Source organism: Coregonus lavaretus, assembly GCF_964263955.1.
Source record: "Coregonus lavaretus genome assembly, chromosome: 6".
NCBI lineage: Eukaryota > Metazoa > Chordata > Actinopteri > Salmoniformes > Salmonidae > Coregonus > Coregonus lavaretus.
Window position 1 is genome coordinate 18,515,828 of NC_139993.1, and position 20,084 is coordinate 18,535,911.

At 40.5% G+C, this 20,084-nt stretch overlaps 1 protein-coding gene across 1 annotated transcript; it reads right to left on the reverse strand.

The window, feature by feature from the left end:
• Positions 1 to 233: 233 nt before the first annotated feature.
• On the reverse strand, positions 234 to 19,488 carry LOC311130605 (atrial natriuretic peptide receptor 2-like). Its single transcript, XM_084163388.1, has 24 exons — positions 19,346 to 19,488; positions 18,653 to 18,712; positions 18,462 to 18,552; positions 18,078 to 18,210; positions 17,477 to 17,600; positions 15,768 to 15,872; positions 15,392 to 15,494; positions 14,857 to 15,002; positions 14,604 to 14,676; positions 14,159 to 14,303; positions 13,712 to 13,798; positions 13,139 to 13,282; positions 12,646 to 12,767; positions 12,154 to 12,298; positions 11,678 to 11,726; positions 11,469 to 11,576; positions 11,069 to 11,188; positions 8,084 to 8,177; positions 3,976 to 4,063; positions 3,537 to 3,676; positions 3,209 to 3,361; positions 2,289 to 2,387; positions 1,585 to 1,676; positions 234 to 715 (listed from the first exon to the last, which is right to left on the reverse strand). Exons 1-24 carry the CDS (start codon positions 19,382 to 19,384, stop codon positions 605 to 607), a joined length of 2,571 nt encoding a protein of 856 aa, XP_084019514.1. The 5' UTR covers positions 19,385 to 19,488; the 3' UTR covers positions 234 to 604.
• Between the last annotated feature and the right edge of the window lie 596 nt (positions 19,489 to 20,084).

Sequence of the window (20,084 nt, forward strand, 5' to 3'; positions counted from 1 at the left end):
GCTAATATCATAATATATTATATGATACAACACTGTGCATTTCAATTCACCATATTGGAATATGTGGACATTTAGACTATCTCTCTGTAATGGATTATTTTCCAGATAACCTATGGCATTTGGGGTGTGATTCTGGTGGTCATTAGACTTGTTGGGGGCAATGTTAATGTTGGTGTACCAAGGAGAGATGCAAGAAAAAATCATGTGACTTGTGGTTTGAATTCCACACTGGATAATCTATTTTTGTATTTATTGCCTCTCCCCCACCCATCTCCATTACAATAGGAAATATGAGTGCACATATCAAGTATATATCCACCATATGGATATGAATGAATACAATAACTGCCCATTTTGGTGGTCTTTAAGTTAGAGCATTTTTTTTCTATGAATGTTTGTTTTCATATTATGAAAAAATGCTCTAACTTAAAGTACAACCAACATTGGTATTGCCTGAACATAAAATCCCTGTACAAACTCACAATACAGCTCCAAGACTTTCGGGCGGTATATAAATATATTTGATATCAATTGCACAATACAGCTGTTAAACACAAACTTTGGTCCATGTATGCAGACAGAGACTATGAAGGCTAGAAGTTGACTAGTTGCTAACTGGCACAGGGACTCCTCTGAACTCGGTGGATCCGAGGAGTGGGTCCGAGGATTCTTCTCTCTTTGCTTCCAGCCACCAAGTCGTCATTTCACCTTTCCCCTTTACAAACAAAGAGCAGTATCGTTGATGCAAAAAAATGGAGGCTAAACTTGTAGGTCATAGACCATCCAAAAGCAGTATACTGTATGTCTGACAGCCTATCAAGACCAATGGAGATTGTTTTGCTTTTTCTCTCTTCCGAGAAAGGGGCCGTATTTGGGGAGCATGTGTGTCCTTGTAAATACTAAATGAGGGCCATTAAGGTTGGTAAGGGACAAGCACAAAGCAGCTGAGGCCGCTCCCTAATGGAGACATGCAGTCTTTCAATGAGTATGAACGTTGGGCCCTATCCCATGGGATACACTTGGCTCCTCCCCCCCCCCCTCCCTCTCTCTCTCCACCCTCTACTAACTCCCTCCCTCCCTTCAAATCAAAGGTCTTGGTGACTGCATGAATACAAGCCCATGAGACAGAGGGGGTGAATATAATAAATGTTTGTTGCTGGCAAGATTTCTACAGAAACCGCCATAGCCAAGTCCAAAAATGTCTTAGCACACCACTTTTTTAATTGTTTCCCACGAGAATATCGACCATAGCAGTTCACAGAACAGACAGATACTCCTATATTGTACATTTGCTAACTAGGAGCATTCTTAAATTAGGTCAAACTAGTAGTGTGAGAAGGTGATATGATAACACTATTGTTGGATACAGTTTGCATTTCACAAGCAGTCTTGCCTATGGCCATTGTCTTTGGCAAACGACAACCATAGGAGTTGTCAAAACCATATTTTTTGGAGAAAAAAATAACCAGGAGTTGGCAAGACAGCACAAACAGATCTGGGAACAGGCTAGATTTTCTCCTCATGAACCCTTTGCTACTGTGTCATTATCCATACTAATGAGTGGGAAATGGCTGATTATCTTACCTTGACGTTTAGTGATCCTCGGCAGATCAGAGTGTAACCTCCCAGTGTGTTTAGCAGGTCAGCAGTGGCTCCACTGACCTGGATCTTCAGCGCTATGGACATAATCACAATTTTTTATACTAGCTGGATTATAAATGACAATCTACAAAAGGCAAATACAGTGTTAGAAAAGTAACGTTGTACAACAAGTAATTCAGTACTACAAAAGTAATGTTGGGCATCCTGCCCTATCACATGAGAAATAATATATTTTCATGTAGTAGCCTAAAAGCCACTATGTTTCACGTTTTCCAATCACTGCCACACTAGGGTCACTGTTTTCTACCCTCATTGTCTTTTTTGCTTGGTTGCGAGGATTATAAGAGCTCAGTGAGGAGAATGGCTCTCTCTAGTTATGTAACCCCTCTGCAGGGTGCTGAAGAGCACAGACAGAGAAAATCCAGCTTGGCATAAAGGCAGAGAGGCTAAATCGGTGCCCCACCAATGGCAACCTCAGCTGCCACCCAGCCCATGAACAATATGCTCAACCTTAGCCAGGCTGAGTGGTCTGTGGAGTCAGTTGGCCTGTTAATACGGCACACACATTTTATAGACCCTGAATCAGATAAAGAATCTGAATATTTCACTATTACTTAGGCCTACAAACTGCACTCTCACAGAGTTTAAATGTATATACTCAAGGGTTGCATTTGATCTTTGAGTACCTTCGCTTGTTGATTCCATCCGCGATGCTGTGTTCACTGTATCACCGAATAAGCAATACCGTGGCATTTTGGTTCCCACGACACCAGCAACTACGGGTCCTGTGGGGATGTATTTGTATTTATTATGGATCCCCATTAGCTGCTGCCAAGGCAGCAGCTACTCTTCCTTGGATCCAGCAAAATTAAGGCAGTTATATACAGTATTTTAAAAACATTACAATACATTCATAACAGATTTCATAACATATTAACTGTATGCCCTCAGGCCCCTACTCTACTGTCACATATCTATAACACAAAATACATGTGTACGTGTGTGTACAGGGCGTATGTTATCGTGTGTTTGTATTCATGTGTCTATGTTTGTGTTGCTTCACAGTCCCTGCTGTTCCATAAGGTGTATATATATATATATATATATATATATATTTAAATCTAATTTGACTGCTTGCATGAGTTACTTGATGTGGAATAGAGTTCCATGTAGTCATGGCTCTATGTAGTACTGTGCGCCTCCCATAGTCTGTTCTGGACTTTGGGACTGTGAAGAGACCTCTGGTGGCATGTCTTGTGGGGTATGCATGAGTGTCCGAGCTGTGTGCCAGTAGTTCAAACAGACAGCTCGGTGCATTCAACATGTCAATACCTCTCACAAATACAAGTAGGATGTAAACGTGGGAAAACACACATTTTGTAATGGCTGTTTTTACATTTCATATTGAATGCATAGCACAAGATAAATGTACATTCCGTTAGCAAAACTGCCTAACATTTCAACAAGGGCAGACCAGATGCAATTGAGTTAGATGTTTTGATCATTACTACCATTATTCCACTCAAACAGTGAGATGTCACAAGGGTTGTGTTCAGTAGGCACAACGGTGTGCCCTACTGAACATAACCCAGTTGGACTACTCTACCTGAGTGGATGCCAGCTCGTATCCTCAACTGTGTGGTGGGTTTGTGGGGGATTTTAAAGGCATGGCAAACATTGACCAGACCCAGAGCCATGCTGGCGATCTCCCCCGCATGGTTTATGCCATTCTCATTGGGGACACCGGAGACCACCATGTCTGGAGGGGCAGACACATTTAGATCAGTCTTGATAACAATGCACAAACACACACACATGCGGATGGGTGGACAGACGAACTAACAGACAGAAGGATGGACAGATTGATGGAGACAGACAGGCAGTCACAGACAGACGGATGGACGGAGAGACAGATTCTTTGCCATCATACTTACAAGCGTCTCCTATAGTCTCCACTTTGTAGACATCATAATTATCAATGATGTCATCAAACGTGGTGTAGAGCTGATTTAGAAAGTCCACCACCTGGTGAGGAGTGCTTGAGCCAGAGAGCTCCGTGAAACCCACAATGTCACTGCCAACAAGGAGAAAGAAATGTTACTCATCTCTAAATCTTTACCTTGAAAAGGTAGACGGTGGCACCTGGGAGGGAATCTGGATAGGGAGAAAGGAGTCACTGAAGGGTTGTTACCATTTAGAACTCTTTCTTAATGCACGTAAATAAATACCCAATTCAACACCTCCATTGGACACAATACATGAACTAATGTGGATGTGCCACAATACTGCACTGTCTTATGACTAGGGCCAAGAGTTTTTCCAGATCACGTGACCTGATTAGGAAAAACTCTTGGCCCTACTAATGACACATACCTGAAGTAGACTGTGGCGTTGGAGTAGCTCTGAGCCTCTGCCGTGCGACCCTGACGAAGGTCATCTGCCACCGGCTTTGGTAACATACCTGGTGACAATAAAATAATAAATCAAATAAATTTATAAAACTTTTTTTAGGGGGTAGATCAGCTTTAATATTGCAGATAGATTGTAACTTCCATCAATGTAATTGTCTGCATCACTTCCAATCCCCCATATGGTTTTTTTCTCGCAAATATATATATATATATATATATATATATATATATATATATATACATACATATACATACATATAAATACATATACATACATATATATACATATCCTTTAAAAAAAAAAAAATCCCTTTATTACTTTCCAACCCCACCACCCCTTCCCTAATTGGAGTAAATTAGTGAACAACAATGCTTAGGCCTCTACTTCCAGCTTATACATACTATATACATTTTATGGACACATTTTACAATAATTATATTTTGTTTGTTTTTACTCCTGAACTGCCTCTACCGTCAACCTCTCCGATCATTTTCATGATACATTTTTGCTAAAAGTATTATTATATTGTTGATTGAGTGACTATGACTTTTCAGATCACACAGTAGTGCTATCTGCAGGGTTTGCTCAAGGTAAATATTGCAATCCTTTAGCCATTCCTGGACCTGTGTCCAAAAACAAGCTACAAATGGACAGTACCAAAACAAATGATCTAATGATTCTGTCTCTTCGCAGCAAAATCTGCAGAGCTGGGAAGATTGTATCCCCCATATAAATAACATTATATTGGTAGCAAGAATTCTGTATAATAATTTAAATTGAAAAATTCTAAGTTTTGAATACGGCGTAATTTTGCGTATCAGTTCATAAACACTATGCCATGGAATCGGTACGTCAAATATTTCTTCCCAACTATTTTGCAATCTATATGGGATGGAAGTCAATCCTTTGGTCCTTAACTGAGACTGGTATACTTTTTTATTTATTACAATTTTCTTTAACCAATTATGTTCTTTAATGCAAGGCCGACAGACAAGTTCTTTACTTTTTCCCCCTTTCACTTTCCTCTTCCATTTTTGCGGTAATGCTGCAATTATTTGGTTGTAATTTTGGGTAGAGCAGACATTTCCATATGTTTTTGTTAGCTGCATGTAACTCCACCAGTCCTACTTATGATATCATTTACGAAGATTATACCTTTTTAAAATAATGTTTTTTTGATCAATTAGTATATTTGAGTTTAACCACAATATTTGTTGCATTATTTGTTCTGTCGTTTCTGGAGGATTCAATTGAAATTGCAACCAACTTTCTATGGCTTGTTTTAGAAATAGTGATATTTGGGAGATGCTTTTCAAATAACTGAAAGTGAGAGGTTGTAATCTGAATAAAGGGGAAAAGGCCATTCTTAAACATTGGGTGAGACAATCTTACTAATTTGCTAGAGAACCAGTTCGGATTTAAGTATAACTTTTGTATGACTGAAGCTTTTAGTGATTGGTGTAATGCTTTAATATTTTATCATTTCTGTCCTCCGAATTCATATCCATTATATAAATAGGCCCGTTTAATTTTGTCTGGCTTGCTGTTCCAAATAAAATGGAATATTGTTTTCTCATATAATTTAAAAAACAGTTCGCTAGGCGTAGGCAAGACCATAAGCAAATAGGTAAACTGAGATAATACTAAAGAGTTAATCAGGGTGATCTTTCCACAAATTGACAGGTATGTACCTTTCCATGGTAGCAAGATCTTATCTATTTTTGCTAACTTTCTATTAACATTTATTGGAGCGAGATCATTTATTTCATTTGGGATATGTATTCCGAGTATATCCACATCACCATCAGACCATTGTATTGGTAAAGTACATGGTAATGTAAAAATATAATTTTTTTGTGATCCAATATATATATATAGTACATTTATCATAATTTGGTTGTAATCCAGAGAGGTTAGAAAATGTATCTAGATCTTCTATGAGGCTGCGGAGGGATTCAAGTTGTGGATTTAAAAGAAAACATGAATCATCAGCGTGCAATGACACCTTTGTTTTTAAGCCCTGGATTTCTAATCCCTTGATATTATTGTTGGATCTGATTTTAATAGCTAACATTTCGATGGCCATAATAAATAGATATGCCGATAGTGGACAACCTTGTTTCACTCCTCTTGACAGTTTAAAACTTTTGGAGAAATAGGCATTATTTACTATTTTACACCTAGGGTTACTATACATGATTTTAACCCATTTTATAAGAGATTCTCCAAAATTGAAATGCTCCAGGCATTTATATATAAACCCCAGTCGTACTTTATCAAATGCCTTTTCGAAGTCTGCTATGAATAACAGACCTGTTTTCCCAGATTTTTCATAGTGTTTCATAGTTGCCTTATATTATCTCCAATGTATCGTCCATGTAAAAAACCTGTCTGATTAGAATTAATAATGTCCGATAATACCTTTTTAATTCTATGCGCTATACATTTTGCTATAATTTTTTCATCACAACACTGAAGTGTAAGGGGCCTCCAATTTTCTAAATGGACTGGATCTTTATATTTTCCACTTGTATCCTGTTTCAGTAATAATGAAATCAGACCTTCTTCTTGAGTGTCTGATAATCTACCATTTACATAGGAGTGGTTAAACATGCTAATAATGGTCCTCTGAGTATATCAAAAAAGGTTTGGTATACCTCGAATGGTATGCCGTCCAACCCTGGAGTTTTAAATAACAATAAATAACTTTAGATTCAAAACATTTTCCTGCCTTTCAAACTGTTCCATTCAGGAATTTTGTTAAATGTAGATATAATGGTCACTGGTGTCACCAATGGCTTTGCATTCAAACAACTCTTTCTCTTCCAAACAGAAAAACAGTATATAGCAACATCCAAATGTATTTTGGGAGCATTTATGTTGTCATTGTGGTACATCTGAATTTACTTCTTTACCACTAGATGACAGTGGAGACAACACCACACGTAATACACTACATGAACAACAGTATGTGGACACCTGCCTGTCGAACATCTCATTCCAAATTCATGGACATTAATATGGAGTTGGTTCGCTTTTGCTGCTATAACAGCCTCCACTCTTCTGGGAAGGCTTTCCACTAGATGTTGGAACATTGCTGCGGGGACTTGCTTCCATTCAGCCACGAGCATTAGTGAGGTCGGGCACTGATGTTGGGCGATTAGGCCTGGCTCGCAGTCGGTGTTCCAATTCATCCCAAAGGTGTTCGATGGGGTTGAGGTCAGGGCTCTGTGCAGGCCAATCAAGTTCTTACACACCGATCTCGACAAACCATTTCTGTTTGGACTTCGCTTTGTTCACGGGGGCATTGTCATGCTAGCCTGAACCATGAAAAACAGCCCCAGACCATTATTCGTCCTCCACCAAACTTTACAGTTGGTACTATGCATTGGGGCAGGTAGGGTTCTCAGGGCATCCGCCAAACACAGATTCGTCCGTCAGACTGCCAGAGGGTGAAGCGTGATTCATCACCTCAGAGAATGGGTTTCCACTGCTCCAGAGTCCAATGGCGGCAAGTTTTACACCACTCCAGCCGACGCTTGGCATTGCGCATGATGATCTTAGGCTTGTGTGTGGTGCTGTAGTTGCATCCAGAGGCAGTTTGGTACTTGGTAGTGAGTGTTGCAACCTAGGACAGACGATTTTTACGCGCTACGCGCTTCAGCACTCGGAGGTCCCGCTCTGTGCTCTCAAGTGGCCTACCACTTCGAGTCTGAGCCGTTGTTTGTCCTAGAAGTTTCTACTTCACAATATCAGCACTTACAGCTGACCTGGGCAGCTCTAGCAGGGCAGAACTTTGACCAACTGACTTGTTAGAAGGTGGCATCCTATGACGATGCCACGTTGAAAATCACTGAGCTCTTCAGTAAGGCCATTCTACTGCCAATGTTTGTCTATGGAGATTGCATGGCTGTGTGCTCGATTTTATACACCTGTCAGCAACAGGTGTGGCTGAAATAGCTGAATCCACTAACTTGAAGGGGTGTCCACATACTTTTGTATATATAGTGTAAGTAGCCTCAACTCCGACCTACTGTATCGTGGACCATTGGTAGTTTCATGTACTTACTGTATAGCAAACAGTCTGTCTTTTGTTTCTCTTGGAGAAGATCCTGTGTTCTCTCCGCTACAATGGCCTCTAAATGCTTACTGTACTTTTCCATCTAGAATTGTAACAGACATCATGTTATGCAGTGTACCTATAAGCAAATATACTGTATGTTGACAATTATGAAAGCAGGTCCAGTGATCCATACACAGCAGATATCTCCATTTTGATCCAAAGTCCAAATCATTTTACAATACAGATTTGTGAGATTCATGACATGTACAGTGGGGAAAAAAGTATTTAGTCAGCCACCAATTGTGCAAGTTCTCCCACTTAAAAAGATGAGAGAGGCCTGTAATTTTCATCATAGGTACAAGTCAACTATGACAGACAAAATGAGAAAAAAAAATCCAGAAAATCACACAGTAGGAATTTTAATGAATTTATTTGCAAATTATGGTGGAAAATAAGTATTTGGTCAATAAAAAAAGTTTCTCAATACTTTGTTATATCCCTTTGTTGGCAATGACACAGGTCAAACGTTTTCTGTAAGTCTTCACAAGGTTTTCACACACTGTTCCTCTAGAGCAGTGATGTTTTGGGGCTGTCGCTGGGCAACACGGACTTTCAACTCCCTCCAAAGATTTTCTATGGGGTTGAGATCTTGAGACTGGGTAGGCCACTCCAGGACCTTGAAATGCTTCTTACGAAGCCACTCCTTCGTTGCCCGGGCGGTGTGTTTGGGATCATTGTCATGCTGAAAGAACCAGCCACGTTTCATCTTCAATGCCCTTGCTGATGGAAGGAGGTTTTCACTCCTTGGCCCCATTCATTCTTTCCTTTACACGGATCAGTCGTCCTGGTCCCTTTGCAGAAAAACAGCCCCAAAGCATGATGTTTCCACCCCCATGCTTCACAGTAGGTATGGTGTTCTTTGGATGCAACTCAGCATTCTTTGTCCTCCAAACACGACGAGTTGAGTTTTTACCAAAAAGTTATATTTTGGTTTCATCTGACCATATGACATTCTCCCAATCCTCTTTTGGATCATCCAAATGCACTCTAGCAAACTTCAGACGGGCCTGGACATGTACTGGCTTAAGCAGGGGGACACGTCTGGCACTGCAGGATTTGAGTCCCTGGCGGCGTAGTGTGTTACTGATGGTAGGCTTTGTTACTTTGGTCCCAGCTCTCTGCAGGTCATTCACTAGGTCCCCCCGTGTGGTTCTGGGATTTTTGCTCACCGTTCTTGTGATCATTTTGACCCCACGGGGTGAGATCTTGCGTGGAGCCCCAGATCGAGGGAGATTATCAGTGATCTTGTATGTCTTCCATTTCCTAATAATTGCTCCCACAGTTGATTTCTTAAAACCAAGCTGCTTACCTATTGCAGATTCAGTCTTCCCAGCCTGGTGCAGGTCTACAATTTTGTTTCTGGTGTCCTTTGACAGCTCTTTGGTCTTGGCCATAGTGGAGTTTGGAGTGTGACTGTTTGAGGTTGTGGACAGGTGTCTTTTATACTGATAACAAGTTCAAACAGGTGCCATTAATACAGGTAACGAGTGGAGGACAGAGGAGCCTCTTAAAGAAGAAGTTACAGGTCTGTGAGAGCCAGAAATCTTGCTTGTTTGTAGGTGACCAAATACTTATTTTCCACCATAATTAGCAAATAAATTCATTACAAATCCTACAATGTGATTTTCTGGAAGAAATGTTCTCAATTTGTCTGTCATAGTTGATGTGTACCTATGATGAAAATGACAGGCCTCTCTCATCTTTTTAAGTGGGAGAACCTGCACAATTGGTGGCTGACTAAATACTTTTTTTCCCCACTTTATTGTGATTATCATAATAATCAGTCTGCTGATTTTTTTCTCTCCAAATATATAAGATTTTGATTTAAAGGTTGAGGAAGGGCTCTATTCAATCTGTATCGTGGAAGTTCATCATTACAGCGTGATTGAAATTTAAAGGCAATGTTTCCACGTTAGCGGAGACTGCGTTCACTGAAAACGCTGCATAAATCGGCTCAATCAGAAATTACCTTTACATTTCTATCGTACAATCTGTAACGCTTCAGCAAAACAGATTGGCTAGAGCCCTAAAATAGAATTTTGTCTACAAATGTACCCAAGTTTCTATTATATGTAAATAGTTTATGATTAGTGAATGCCTAATGTAGTTATTTTGTTAGATAGGCCTACTTCTCGATATTAGCTGAAATCATATTTTTTCAAAGCCATTTTAGCTGTTGCGCTAAACCAGGGGAGAAACAGGGGAGAATTACTTCCTCCTCATTCAATCCATGAAGTTCAAAGCCAACCGCGGTACTACAAACACTGTTTGCAGAAAACAGGATCCACCATTATAGTGAAGGGGAAAATGGCAATCTTCGTGGTCAATCTTTGTGTAAATAAATACACATTTCGAAGACAACCCTGGCACTAATAATTGCTTCTATTACACCATATGTATGTCCTTGAACCGATTGTTTTTTTAATCACTCACAGAAGCGAGGAATGGAGAAAAATAAAGGAAGTTAGGAAAGGAAGCTAGGAAAGGAGGAAAGGAAAGGGAGCAAAGAAAGAAGGAAAGGAATCTAGGAAAGAAAAGTTCACATGTACAGTATGTTGTAGGGATTAACCACGCCAGTAGATGGCAATAGTATTGGTTTTAATGAAAGGCTAATTTTAGTGACAGGCTAGTTTTAGTCACAAGCTGGTTCGGGGCTGCACCTGGATGCGTCTCCAGGCAGGCCCCGGCTAAAGCCAATGTGAGAAACTTGCTAGCAAGTGTTTGTGCTATGAAACTAAATAAATACTGCACTCTGACCCACAACTTTTTTGCTAGATAATGATTGTGTTGTTAGACAAAGTAAGGAAAGTGAACTTCAAAACAATATGTTGTTTTATTGAGATTTGCAGCTGTTGGTAAGTAATGAATCTGCTAGCTTCTGAAATAACTTACTCATCCTTTAAGTGGCCAAATGTTATATCAGAGCATTACCAGATTCATCATCATGTCCACAGGGCTGACTTTGTGTGGGTTCATCTTATCCAGCATCTTCTTCACCTGCTCAAAAGTCGGCCTCAATGTGACATTATGAGACCAGCACTTCTTGATCAGCTGTTGAAGTATTACAGAGTAGAGATAAAAAAAAAGAAAAAAAGAAATTAGCCTCTTTGGCACACTTACCGTACATCTAAAGATTTTACCCCAAAACTTGAATGGTGACATGCACAATGTCTGAGGGACTGTGTCAAACATGAACAAAATACAAATATAAGATTAAACATATTTTGGAGTAAAACGCTCCTGAAAGTGCTTAAATGAATACATCTGAATCATCGGACCGAGTATATTAAATAATAAGCAACAGCAAATGTCAGTGGATTTTGTCACACACCTCACAGTAATCTCCCCGGTTAGGACAATCAGTATCCGCTTTCCCAGCTTTCAGTTCAGGCAGGGAAGGGCGCCACATGATATCCAACTTCACGCCCTCCGTTTGGTCCTGTCGGAGAGGTGGTCATAGAGAAAAAAATGGTAAACAAAAACCTGAGCGTGCGTGGTCAAAGGTCATTATCATTAGTATTATCTTTGTATCATACTTACTAAAAGGAGGTCAGAGCGGGTGGCAATCTCAACTAAGATGATAGAGTAGCTGGGGAGGGGAAGACACAGAAACCATTGAACACATCTAATAACACCAGATCATACAGATGGTATAACCATATCCCAGATGTTTCATGCATGCACTTTTGTGTCTGAGACTCAATTTAGCATAAAACTAGCACCTTGGATGAAAAACTTGCAGGTACTGTCGTGCTGACTTAAACATAAACAACATGTCCATGGTCTAGTATTTATGTAATTACCATACCACCATAATAATATCACATACAGTAAGTACAATAGTTACAACCAGGGTTGGGCTTAATTCCATTTCAATTGTAAATTCAGGAAGTCAAATTTTTATTTCCCTCATTGCTTTTCAACTGACTGAATTGAAATGGAATTGGCCCCAACCATGGTTATCACCATGGTGTCATCATATATATATAATAGCTGTCGCAGTGGGGCTACAGTACCTGTAAACGTCAGCAGCCGGAGTGATATTAGAGCTGCTTCCCAGGAGGACCTCAGGGGCATAGTATATACGGTAGGTATCCTCACAGTGGAACCCATTACTGACTACCTCAAAGTTCTCCTTTCTGTAGGCTGTCAGGCCATAGTCTGGAACAACACAGGATAAATAAAATGTAAATATATTTTGCTTTTTTACTGGTCCTGTGTACTCACTAATGTAAACCAAACACAATACAATACAATAACATTTTAATTGTCCTTTGTGAAAAATAAATGTTGCCTTTTCTTTCTTATGTTGTTCCAAATCTCCCGGAACAACATATATACTCACACGAGAGGCTCTAAACAACACATGGTCAGCCGCTGAGCAGCGCCTCTGGAGCAGGTTAGGGGTTAAGTGCCTTACTCAAGGACACAACAGTAGTAGATAAAGGCATGTTGAGATATGCTGCCTGGCTACACACTCCTACACAGGGAGGTCTTAATTTTATCACCTGAGATTTTGCAGACCCAGCGGTCGTCAATGACGCAATTCCTTGAGTGAAGTCTGCCATGAAACATCTTGTGTTGGTGGAGGTAAGCCATTCCTCGGGCTATGTCAGTAGCAAATGACAACCTGTGTGCCAGCATAAATGAAGAACACAATAAAACAGAATTAGGTTCTATTACATTAAGGTCCTGGACACATATTGAGCCTAGTCCTAGACTAAGAAGCATGTTCAATGGAAATGCTTTTTAGTGCAGGACAAGGTTAATGTCAAGGAAACCGGCCTCCTGTAGCTCAGTTGGAAGAGCATGGCGCTTGCAACGCCAGGGTTGTGGGTTCGATTCCCACGGGGGGCCAGTATGAAAAATGTATGCACTCACTAACTGTAAGTCGCTCTGGATACGAGCGTCTGCTAAATTACTAAAAATGTAAATGTAAAATATAGTGCAGTATTCTTTCTTCAGACAGATGGTAGAAAAAGCTGATGTCTTGACATTCACCTGAACCCCCAGTTGATTGGCACATCCTCATTCAGGAGGACATCAGCCAGGCTTCCTTTGGGGCAGTACTCAGTGATGATACTGACGTAGGGGACCTCAATGGAACCACCCATGAACTTGGAGAGATTTGGGTGATCCAGTTCCCTAAGAAAAAGCAATGCAATATCTAGAAATGAACTGGTGGTGCAAATGTGTCATATCCAATCACACCGGACATCAACATCAAATCAACATCCAATTTTAGTTGACGTTGAGTTGTCAACAAAGGTGAATTCAATTTGAAATTAACCAAACCTTGAAATCACCCTGCCATTGATATGTGGTTGAAATCTGGGTTGAAATTAGACAACAACTGTAACTTGAGGACTTTTTATAAATGTAACAAAAAAATCCATTGATGTTCAACATTGAATTGTGATTCAAAAAAATGTTTTTGCCTGATGGGATACTACTATGTGATTTTTATCAGATCTTCAGTAAGTGAAGAAAATGCTGCATGAGATCAATCAAAATATATACTCTAGGTAATTGTGTCTGTGTATGAGGTTTTAGGAGTACACAGGTTCTACTCACCTCACTTCTTTCACCTCCCTCCTGATAGTTTTGGAGAGGGTGAAGTGTTTCTTCTGGATGTGTTTCACTGCTACAGTCCTTCCATCACTAACCAATAGAAAATAATGACTTTTTTAGTTATCAGGAAAGACAGCAAACCTACTACACGTAGACAGATGCAAAGCAAAAGCAGTTTATACAAATAAAACTAGGTTCCTCATATAATAATTGTCTGAGAATATAGTTGATGACTGATAAGTGCACATTGGATAAATACATGTACTCTGTTTAAGTGCATTGCAGTGCACTAGTTCTGAATCAAATACATTATTATCAATAGCCGTGAATATCTGCATGCTCCACTTTACAGCAGTCCCAGGCCACAGTACTTTCCCCCTTCACCTGTGTAATAAATACCATGCCTTAGACATGCGTTATGCAGTTCAGTGTTTAAGTAAGACGTCTTACTAAATGGCAGGTTGGATAAAGCTCTGTTTGAAGGTGGTGTTGACCATAGTGCAGACAGTCACGTCTGTAGTTCGGCTCACACTGGAGTTACTCTTCACCGGCTGGAGACTGGTGGTACTGCAGAAGCCCATGTAACACACTTTACCTGCAAACGCCAAAAAAGGAAACTATTAGGTATAGAAATGTATGTAAAAGACTCCCAGAATGGCAATTTGTGTGCAGCATTGAAGAAAACATGTTTGGATGCATGACATGCTCTTTTACAGTCATTTCTTTGCTATATTGTGCGAGACATGCTAAAGAAAGGAGAAAATAATGCTGCAGATTACAATTGTGCATGCTGCAAATTACCGTCCCTGGACAATAAATATGTATTGAACTGAACTGCATAAGCAAGCAAGCAAAGGAGTTCACCTGATTCATATCAGATGACATCTCATCTTACCAAACATTATATTTTTATAGTTGATAATCCAGCTTTCGTCCCAAAACATCTTCTGTTTCTGGTACTGGAACCACTATAGAGAAAGAGATAGAAGCATGGGCTTTATCAAAACATCTGCATTGGATGAGAATGATTTGCCTGGTCATGACCAAACTCAGAAGTGAGTTTGTTTTGTGCCTGGTCTGGATGCAAGAGAAAAACCCCACAAAATAATTTGTATTGTTTGGTGTATATTTTTTGTTTGGTGCCTCACCACCATGGTTAAGATGAAGCCACCGAAGAAGAGCGTGACGGGCAGTCCGATGGCGACCTTGATGGTGATGGACATGGGGCAGGCACCACAGTCCGCCGGGCACGTGAGACAGTTCTCCTCCATCTCGCAGACGTCATCCCCACACACTAAGACACGCACAGACGCACACACACACACAAACTCCCACGTAACTGTTATGACACAGGTGTACCTTTTATCTTTGCCTTGAAATTACTACTATGATTTAGACCTGGGAAACCAGCTTGCTCATGAATAACATTAGTGTGTCAATCTAAGCACCAAGGAGAAAAGATTACCACTACGACTCAGGCTAGAGTTGAACACTTCTGTGCAGCAACAACATCCTAATGTCTGGATTTTTCCACAACAAATAAACAACTAGGCCTAAAAAACAATGTACAAAAGTTATTACAATCCAAAATGTGGTGCTCACCACAGGGGTGAGCCTTGAGTAGCAATAGGAGTTGTGCATAATAACAAATGGATACACTGCTAGTGTTAGCAGCACACTGACCTTGAGCACTGACGACCAGGACCTTGGACTCCAGCGCTGCATGCATATGTCCAATTTTGATATGGGCAATGACTGAGGTCACTCCTACATGAACCAGAACCACCTGGATGGGACCGTGATTAAAAACTCAATTGTCAGATAGCTACCAAAGCACATAAAGACAACATGAGCACTACTGTTTACTAGTACCCTTAACACAGACAGTATCGTGCCGATACTGGCTTGGATATTTCTTTTCACATTGTCCTTTCTGCCCAGTTCCGAAAAACAATGGTGGATGCTTAACCAGGCCAGAGCAGTACAGCTTTGTTTGGTTCCGCTCGGTTCGGCTCAGTAGTGTGAAAAGCCCTTACATTTACTTTACAGTGGTTGGTACCTTTGATGTCCAGAACTTCTTGCTCATCTTTCCCGCCTTGGACACGGTGTGAGTCACAATCTTCCCGTCATCAGGGATCCACGGACCACAAATACCGCCTTGCCTCTGTGGGGGCGACATGATTGGGTTAGCATCATAATCAAAACCAATCGAAATCTTCAACAGCGTTATACCATAGTACTCAACAAACAGTGATTGGTGGGTGGGGGAGAGAGAATGAGTGCTAACAAGCAGAGATTGACAGTATTTCTGTTACACCTATTTGAAATAAGTATTTCAATTACTTCTGAGTATTTGAAATGTGTATTATACTGTCTGAACTACACTCCAATGGATTTTGTAACAAGTTACTTTTGAGAGCTGTAATTTGTATTTTCAAATTTTTACAGCGGTTCACAATTTTGTGGCTCCCTTTCACACTGCATTGGTTTCAGAAGTCTGATGGCACTATGGTGTGATAAGAGTGTCTGCTAAATTAACTAAATGTAAATGTGTATGTAAAAATGAACAATTGCAAAGCATGCTGAGTATTACTCTAATGAGCTCCGCCCCAAAACAAGGCCAATAGTAATACCCAGTGTGATTTGCAATTTTTATATGTTTATTTTCGCACATACTGTACATTTACATTTTGGTAATTTAGCAGACACTCTTATCCAGAGTGACTTACAGTCAGTGCATTCAACTAAGGTAGATAAACAACAACATGTCACAGTCATAGCAAGTAAAACGTTTCTGTAACTGTTACTGAGAATGTTGTTGCTGTTCGGACCGGCTACTTGCAAATGTATTTCTTTATTTTAAAATAAAAATTATGTATTTTAATTAAATACATTTCAAAATACAAATATTTTGTAGTTTATTTTGATACATTGATCTTTGTGGTATTTTGTAATTGTATTTTGTACTTTTTTACCATCCCTGCTATCAAGGCATTCAGGCCTCTGATGAGACATACTCAATGCCTTTAGGTCCTTCGCACACAAATCAAATGTTTTAATGTCAGCAGCAAGATAATGGGCGGGCCTTAGGTCTCAGTGTACCTGTAATGGCTCTCAGCTGCCGATGTAAAGTAAGGGCAGCTTTTCCTCACACACAAAGGCAATTCGGAGGGACACCAAATGCTACTGTTGCTACCACTCTCTTTTTTGTATGCCTCTTGCCCAAAACGTGACCTAAAGTCGACCCCTATACCCCCTACCCTGGCCGCTTGAATAGACCTGAAAGTATTGAATAGCATTATTGTCCTTTTGGTTAGACCAGATTGTATCTTCTGTCTATTTCCCAATAACCCCATACATACACACGTTGAGAGCTGTGCCCCTGGATAGGTGTTATAATATGATACATACCATTCAATCAGAAGAAAAAGTGGAGCTACAATATTACCGTTGCTTACTCTTATCTAATCCTCTCACATCTATCAAGTAGCCTAGGCCGGGGTGGGGGCTAGGGGTCAACTAAGAATTTGGCATCTGTCTTCCCCTTCAGTGTACTTTCAGCAGACTGGCAGCGACCCAATACACACAGGGAAGCCCAGGGTCATGTTCATTAGGCCATGAAACAGAAAACATTTTAGAAAACGTTCTGAAATTGAAAACAAAAATGAACATTTCTTAAGTCCAGGTAGTCTCTCCCTGTTTCAGTCAGTTTTCTTACGTTTAGTGCCCAATGAACACAACCCAGCTTTTTAGGGTGACAGTACTGACCATGAGAGCCAGAGGGCAGGAGTGAATGTTGGCATGGTAAATGCAACAGTTGATCTCGTTGGCACTGTTCCAATTTGCGGGACAGTCGTGCTTGTCACAGAACCTTTTGGCTTCGGAGGCGTTGCTGGAGAGTGATGGGTAGATAGACAAATAGATCTTTACAGTCTGTTTAAACAGCAATTATGTACAGTATCTAAAGGCATCCAGATATGAGGCTACAGTAAAACACAGGAGATCCATGGGTAATATATAAGGCACTATAGGATGTTACCTCAACACAAATAACTTTTTACTCAAATGTCGACTGAGTAATGTAATGTAAATTATATCTTTACATTAGATTGGGAAGATATGCCTCAAACATTTACATTATAGATTGCGCTTTTCAGTGTACACAGTAGATGGCAATCTACTAGATTGGGTGCACAGTAGATCTACTGTGTACACTGTAAGGTTCAATCTATAAAGTAAATGTTTGAGTATCTGTCTCGGCATTCCCATTCCCAGTACATTTTTTATCTTCCTCATGTTGTGGTCATCAGGTGTACGGACGGATAGGCTGATTGGTATGGCAGGGAGTGAATTACAGACATTGGCTCACCTGAACTGGAATATCTTGTTTTTGACTGCATACTCATAGAAGTAGTCTGATGCTGTGACGGTGTAGGTGACATTGAACTCCTCCCCATCCGTCACTTTCTCCGGTGGCCGCAGCACCCAGGACATCTCCAGCCCTGGACACACACGTGAGCATACACACACAAGCACACACACACGCACACATGCACACATGCACACACGCACACACTGTTGAGGAAGGACTTTTTTGTGTGTATTCTCCAAGATAAGGAATCCAGTGACACCAGAAATCATCAAAGCAATATTTCTGCACTTTCTGACCATCAAATTATACAATAGCACTACAACAACAGACCGCCTTCTCTCCTTTAAGTCAGTTCCACACAATTAATCAGGTTGGACTTACCTCCACAGTTGATCATGTTGTAATCATTAGGGCTATCTAATGGCCAACAGTCATACTCGGTGTTATCCAGATCATGCCAGCAATCGACAACCTGGGTGCAACAGATTAATCCATCAAAAAGCTTAAACAAAGTATAGTATATAAAGTAAATAAGTAAAGCAATAAAATAAAAAGTAACATTTTTGGCCCACCATCGGATTTAATGTGACCTCACATGTGCGCTCAGACTCAACACTAGCCTGTTTGGTAATCTGTTGGCAAAATCAAAATTCAAAGAAAAGCAGTGAATTCATAATAAAATGCTATTTAGGTAAGTGAGGCAGCACCCACTGAGAAAATCGCCCTCTGATATAATAACCCCATATAAAAAACAGTCACCACAGATAGAGAACATCAGAGCAGGTGACAAATGTACTGACTAATGATATTAAAGAAACTTAACCTTACAAATCTTAGCCAGACTCAGACATATGCTGAGCAGCCCTGTTTGCAGACAGACACTTCTAGCCAGAGCGCAAGCTACAGCCGCCCGGCGAAATGACGCAGGTCATGTCTGCAGCCACAAGTGTTTCTGACACGACAACAAAAGCAAGGGTGTTCCCTCAACAATAATGAGCATGTTATTTTTGTGAACGAAATCAAAATGACAATCGCCATGGTGTGGACGTCTGTATGCACTAAGATGCTCAGACTATGGAACATCTACATTGAGATAAGTTCAATCACACCAAACATACCTCCAACACTCCTCTGGTCGTAGATATGGTGGCAGGTTAACCTAAAGCACTGCCACCCAGTCACAGGCACCATCACAACAGCTTGGTTACCTGCACATACGATGTACACTCTACAGATGACATCCAAAGTTTGCGTTGGGCACTTACCAAGAAGAGGGATAGGTATAGGGCTATCCATAGAGCCATGAGGTCTGCTTCTGTGAATGGCAAGCTCCAGAATGACTGACTAACTGATCAACGACTATGTGTGTGAGTGAGTGAGTGTGTTTGAGTGTGTGTGTGTGTGTGTGTGTGTGCCCAGATTGCCCTCTACTCTCAACAGAGGTACTGAAGCCCCCCTAATTGTTCTATCAGTAAAAAGAGCCTCTCCAATCAGAGCTTGGGGCTTGGCTCTCTGGAGCTGTGGCTCACCTTCACCTAACCTTAGGTCAACACCAACAGGAAACAACCAACAGAACCAAGTATTTGGGCATGAAGAAGCCCCTCTCTTTTTTAAGCCTCCATTGAGTTTGACTAACAAATCAATTGTTATTTTTGTGTATGTAGTCTGTGAAAATAGTATGTAGTAGAGTTGGGAGGTATACCGTATATGTAATCAGTGTTACATTTAACAGTCTCTGAGTTAAATGTACACTAGTGAATTTGCTGTGTACCTTTCACACACATCTGTTTCCTGGAATATCATATCAAGTGTAAGTATCTACTGTACTTGGACAATGGACCATTTCCGAGAAGTAATAGCAAAAAGGTTGAAACTGGCCCATTGCGTGCACTTACAGTATACATTTTATTTAACTAGGCAAGTCAGTTAAGAACAAATTCTTATTTACAATGACGGCCTACACCGGCCAAACCTGGGCCAATTGTGCGCCGCCCTATGGGACTC

Bases quoted from the DNA above. Each gene is read 5' to 3' on its own strand.
- LOC311130605 (XM_084163388.1), bottom strand. From the start codon at position 19,384: ATGGCTCTATGGATAGCCCTATACCTATCCCTCTTCTTG. The intron at 17,601-18,077 runs GTGAGCCAATGT...ATCACTCTCCAG, and splicing joins AACAAGATATTCCAGTTCAG to CAACGCCTCCGAAGCCAAAA. The intron at 14,677-14,856 runs GTGAGGCACCAA...CTTTCTCTATAG, and splicing joins GCTTCATCTTAACCATGGTG to TGGTTCCAGTACCAGAAACA.